The sequence below is a fragment of the Capsicum annuum genome, chromosome 1 (assembly GCF_002878395.1).
Source record: "Capsicum annuum cultivar UCD-10X-F1 chromosome 1, UCD10Xv1.1, whole genome shotgun sequence".
In the NCBI taxonomy this organism is placed as follows: Eukaryota; Viridiplantae; Streptophyta; class Magnoliopsida; order Solanales; family Solanaceae; genus Capsicum; species Capsicum annuum.
The window spans coordinates 156,852,238-156,858,426 of NC_061111.1; the positions used below are offsets into that span (position 1 = coordinate 156,852,238).

The 6,189-nt window shown below is 39.7% G+C and overlaps 1 protein-coding gene across 1 annotated transcript; it reads left to right on the forward strand.

The window, feature by feature from the left end:
• The first annotated feature begins 423 nt into the window (after positions 1–423).
• LOC124898258 lies at positions 424–5,550 on the forward strand. The gene is given in 8 exon segments (XM_047412041.1): positions 424–1,076; positions 1,302–1,979; positions 2,117–2,221; positions 2,461–2,648; positions 2,772–2,836; positions 2,978–3,110; positions 3,237–4,754; positions 4,757–5,550. Coding segments are annotated over 8 exon segments (4,134 nt in total).
• The last annotated feature ends 639 nt before the right edge of the window (positions 5,551–6,189 follow it).

Here is a 6,189-nt window from a genome sequence, read left to right on the forward strand (position 1 = left end):
TCCACCTCGAGCACCTGCCTATCAAAACCCGCCACAATATTAACATACCTATCCTACTCAAACCCACTACCAACCACAAAATCGTCCTTCAAATTCATCCCGACCTCATTCAAATTATGAAAAAAGGACAACCAAAACCTATACACCTTTAGCCAAACCATTATCCTAAATATATGAAATATTGAGAAATATAGGAGTACTCCAGCCGATCTAAGGTAGAATTCCCAATCCCATGCCTGGATGGTTTGATGGGACAAAGCATTGTGTTTATCACTCTGGGGTTGCTGGGCATGACAATGAGAATTATTTTAATCTCAAGGATAAGATTGAGGAACTTATCAAAGAAGGAGTTATTCAGCTTAAAGGAGCTCTCCCAATGTGAATAGCAATCCCTTGCCAAATCATGGGGGTGCCCATGTGAACATGATCACCATTGATGAAGAATGTAATTTGGAGGGAACCATCATATCGGCCAGTATTAAGAAAGAGGTTGAAATATCATCTTTTGTTGTGCCTATAGTTACCATCGGGATGCGAGCGCCAATTGTTGAAGTTCTTGTGCACAAGCCTACGATCATAGCTTTAGTTGCTCATACACCTTCGTTGGATACCAAAGCTGTTCCTTGGAATTACTCGACTGATGAAAGGAATAAAGAAAAAGGAAACATAGTTATAGAAGCCGCCGCTGCAGTAATGACAAGATCTGGGTGTTGTTATGCCCCTGAAGGTATTGTACAAGGAATGCCTAATAGAGAGAATAGTCAGAAGAAAGTTGTGACAGAGGCTGAGGTCGAGGATTTCTGGAGGAAAATGCCAACTAAGGAGTATTCTGTTGTGGAACAGTTAAAGAAAACTCCTGCCCAAATCTCCTTATTGGCATTATTAATGACTTCTGCAACTCATAGGAGTGCTCTGGTGAAGGTGCTGAATGAAGCTCATGTGCCAACTGAGATAACTAGCGAGGGTCTTTCAGCTCTGGTGGGACAAATTTTGGAATCCAATATAGTTTCTTTTCACGAAGATAAGTTGCCGCCGAAGGGCCTGGGGCATAACAGAGCATTGAACATCACTGTCAGGTGTAGGGATAAGTTTTTTTTCTAAAGTTCTCATTGACAATGGCTCAGTTGTTAATATTTGCCATTTTATTACTCTCTGAGCATTGGGAAAGTTTGTGAAAGTAATATGAGGGTTAAAGGATTTAACGGAGCTCAAAGAAGGGTCATTGGAGAAATTGATTTGGCACTTCAAATTGGACTGGTGGAGTTTATGGTGGAATTTTAAGTTTTGGATATATCTGCTAGTTATAATTTGTTACCTGGAAGACCATGGATTCACAGTGCTAGAGCAGCCCCTTCCACCCTGCACCAAACTCTGAAATTTATTTGGGATCAACATGAGGTTGTGATTCATGGAGAGAAAAATAGTGCTATCTACCAGGAAAAATTAGTCCCTATTATTGAACGTGTAGAACACCTGGATGGGTCAGTTTTCCATGTAAAGGAGATCATGTGTACTGCTCAGGTAGAGAACTTAAAGTTACCATGGGTAATTATGATGGTGGCCTTGGAAATATTGAAGAATGGTTTTGTGCCTGGTTGCGGTCTTGGTGTGAACTTAGATGGAATATTAGAGCCAATTGAATTGTTCGGACAGAAGAGCATATTTGGTCTCGGGTATGATCCCACCCCTAAAGAAGTTTCATCGGCTAGTCTCAAAAGGAAGGGTGACATTATCCTGCCAAATCCTATTCCACTCTTGAGTCAGTCATTTTCCAAAGATTTTGTTGCCCAAGTATCAGAAGAAGGCATTGAAGAAGGCCTCGTTGAAGGAATCAAAAACTTATTCATTGCTGAGGAAGAAGCTGAGTACAACGTGATTTTGGAGGATTGCATTGACACCCTGACCATCTGGGGTACTGAGCTTGGAGATGCTTTGAATAATTGGACTTGTACCCCATCCCCGTTTCTTTGGGAATCTTGGTAGATGATTGTATTAGCTTTGTTGAAACAACACGACTTAGAATTGAGGCTTGAATCGTGTTTATTAATTTATGTGTTATGCTTGAATTTATGTGTTTTGCCTCTACTTTTGAATTTTCTCCTTTTTCCCTTTTCAGCAAGCAAACTAATAAATCTGCCAATACTGTGAATGTGACTTGTAATGAAACAAGTGAAATGATTCCAAATAGCGAACAAGACTTTGCGGAATATGAAGAAGATCGGTTATCTGAAGAGTTGACTAAGAAATTTGAACATTTAGAAAATAAGGCAAAACCAAATTTGGATGAAACTGAGACGATAAATTTGGGGGATTCGGAACTCATAAGAGAGACAAGGATTAGTGTCCATTTGACTCCATCCCTAAAAAATGAGTCGATTGATCTCTTGATGCAATATATAGATGTGTTTGCATGGTCCTATGATGATATGACAGGCCTAAGCACAGATATTGTTTCCATAGGTTGGCAACTGATCCATCTTGTCCTTCTGTAAAGCAAAAGCCGAGAAAGATAAAGCCTGATTTGAGTCTGAAAGTCAAGGAGGAAGTGTCCAAGAAATTTGATGCCAATGTTATTCAAGTCACGAAGTATCTCACTTGGTTAGCCAATATTGTGCCCGTGCCAAAAAAAGATGGAAAAATTATACTATGTATGTATTATTAGGATCTCAACAAGGCTAGTCTAAAAGATGATTTCCCTCTCCCAAATATTCACATACTCATTGATAATTGTGCAAAGCACGAGTTGCAGTCTTTTGTTGATTGCTTCGCAGGGTATCACCAGATCCTGATGAATGAGGAAGATGCTGAGAAAACTACATGCATCACACCTTGGGGAGTATATTATTATCGGGTGATGCCTTTTGGACTCAAGAATGCAGGGGAAACCTATATGAGATCCATGACTACCATTTTTCATGAAATGATCCACAAGGAGATTGAAGTCTATGTTAATGATGTCATTATCAAATCGTGAAAGAGCTCAGATCACTGGGTAGATTTGAAGAAATTCTTTGACAGGCTAAGACGGTACGATTTAAAATTGAATCCTGCAAAGTGTACATTTGGCGTTCCCGATGGAAAGCTATTGGGTTTCATAGTGAGTAGGAAAGGTATAGAATTGGATCCTTCAAAAATAAAGGCTACCCAAAACTTGCCTCTTCCAAAAAGTCGAAAAGACGTGATGATCTTCCTAGGCTGACTCAATTACATCAGTCGATTTATTGCATAATCCACAGTGATTTATGAACCGATATTCAAGCTGTTGAGAAAGAACGATGCTACCAAGTGGATAGAAGAGTGCCAACAAGCTTTCAACAGATTCAAGGAGTATTTGTCTAATCCACCCATTTTGGTGCCCCCAGAACCCGAAAGGCATTTATTGTTATATTTGTCTGTGTCAGAAAATGCATTCAGGTGTATTTTGGGACAACATGATGAAACTGGAAAGAAGGAGCAAGCAATATATTACTTGAGCAAGAAGTTCACGTCTTATAAAGCCCGGTATACATTATTGGAGCGTACATGTTGTGCCCTGACTTGGATTGCTCAGAAGTTAAGGCATTACATGTGTGCATACACCACTTTTCTGATTTCCAGAATGGATCCACTCAAGTACATCTTTCAGAAGCCCATGCCTATCGAAAAGTTAGCGAAGTGGCAGATTTCGCTAAGTGAATTTGACACTGTTTATGTCACTCGACAAGCTTTAGCTGACCATCTTGCCGAAAATCCTGTAGATGAAGAGTACAAGCCTCTTAAAACTTATTTCCCAAATGACGAAGTTCTATTTGTTGGAGAATATATTTCAGAAGAATATCCAGGTTGGAGAATGTTCTTTGATGGAGCAGCAAACTTCAAAGGAGTTGGTATTGGGGCAGCACTAATTTCAGAATTAGGACAATATTATCCAATCTCGGTAAAGCTCAGATTTCCATGCACTAACAATATGGAAAAATACGAGGCTTGCATTCTTGGTCTTAGAATGGATGTTGACATGAATGTTCAGGAACTGTTGGTCACTGGAGATTCAGATTTGGTAATTCATCAAGAACAAGGCGAATGGAGTGTCAAGAACGTGAAGCTACTTCCATATCTGGAGTGCATGAAAGAGTTGTGCAAGAAGTTTATCATGGTTGAATTTAAGCATGTCCCAAGAATTCAGAATGAGTTACCAGATGCACTGGCGACCTTGTCCTCTATGATTCAACATCCAGACAAGAATTTCATAGATCCTATCAAGGTAAATGTACAAGACCAACCAACATACTGTTTTCACATTGATGAGGAGCTGGATGGAAAACCTTGGTACTACGACATCAAGAGGTATCTCAAGAAGGGAGACTATCCAGAAGGTGTGGCTAGCATTCAGAAGAAAACACTTCGAAGATTGGCAAATCACTTTTTCCTAAATGGAGAAATCCTTTATAGGAGAAATCTAGATTTAGGATTGTTAAGGTGTGTCGACGCTCAGGAGGCAACCAGGTTAGTCGAAGAAATACATGGGGGCATGTGCGGGCCACATATGAATGGTTTTATTTTGGAAAAGAAAATTCTTCGGGCTGGCTATTTTTGGATGACAATGGAAACAGATTACATTCGCTTTGTGCAAAAATTCCACCAATGTCAGATTCATGGTGACTTGATTCATGTTCCGCCAAATAAACTCAATGTGACGAGTTCTCCTTGGCCGTTTGCAGCTTGGGGCATGAATGTCATCATCCCTATTGAGTCATCTGCATTAAATGTACATTAGTTTATTTGGTAGCTATCGATTATTTCACCAAATGGGTGGAAGCTTCCTCATACAGATCTGTAACAAAGAAGGTGGTGACAGATTTTGTTTGCAATAACATTATTTGTCGATTTGGAGTTCCGAAATCAATTATAACAGATAATGGAGCTAATCTCAATAGCGGCTTAATGCGTGAGATATACGAGAAGTTTAAGATTAATCATCATAATTCCACCCCTTACCGTCCTCAGATAAATGGAGTAGTTGAGGCCACCAATAAAAACATCAAGTGGATATTAAGGAAAATGATTGATAACTACAAGCACTGGCATGAGAATTTGCCATTTTCCCTTCTCGTCTATCACACCACTATTAGGACCTCTACTGGAGCAACACCCTATCTGTTGGTTTATGGAACAGAAGTAGTGTTACCCGCAGAAGTAGAGATACCGTCTTTGAGAATCATTCAGGAAGCTAAATTGAGTGATGCCCAATGGATTCAAAATCGGTATGAACAATTGATGCTAATTGATGAAAAGAGGATGAACGGAGTTTATCATGGGCAACTTTATCAGAATAGAATGGCCAGAGCCTTCAACAAGAAGGTGCGATTGAGATAATTTAAGCTGGGACAATTGGTGTTGAAGCATATATTTCCGCACCAGAATGAATCTAAAGGAAAATTTGCACCCAACTGGCAAGGGCCTTATATTGTTCACCGAGTAATCACCGGCGGAGCACTGATCCTAGCAGAAATGGATGGCGAAGTGTGGCCGAAAGCCATAAATGCTGATGTTGTTAAGAGATACTATGTCTAGAAGTCTTTATCTATTTCTTATGTAATGTCCCTTTTCTATGTAATGATACTCCGAATGACCTAGTTCCCTCGGGGGAATACGTAGGAAACCCATGTCGGGTTTGGTCTATTAAGTAGAAATTTCCCAAAAATCCCCTTTTTTTGTAATGCGAACTACGGTTGACCTGACTTCCTTGGCGGATACGTAAGCGGATACATCGGCCTCGGTCACATTAAAAAAATTATTTTCCCCCTTTCTATTTTCATATGTAATGAACTACGTTCGGCCCGATTCCTGTGGGATATGTAGGCAACCCACGGAGGGTTCGACCCCTTAGTTTTTAATCTTTTTAAGAGTATTTCATGAACTAGGTTCTTCCTGATACCATTTATAAAATACATGGGCAGCTTACACAAGGCTCGATCTCGTCATCTTTGAATGCCAACATTTCTATCAAGTCAAAACTGGGACAGTTTTCAAGGGCATAATTTCAGAAAACGATTAAGAAGACATAAAGAGATATGGAAAAGTATGGGTTCAATCAAGTAGTTGAAAAGAGGGGACATTCACTTTGGAAAAAGGACATTCGCTTTGTTCACAATATGTCACAGTTCAAAAATTTGGAAGAATATTTATTCTTACCACCATGGTTTTGCACAT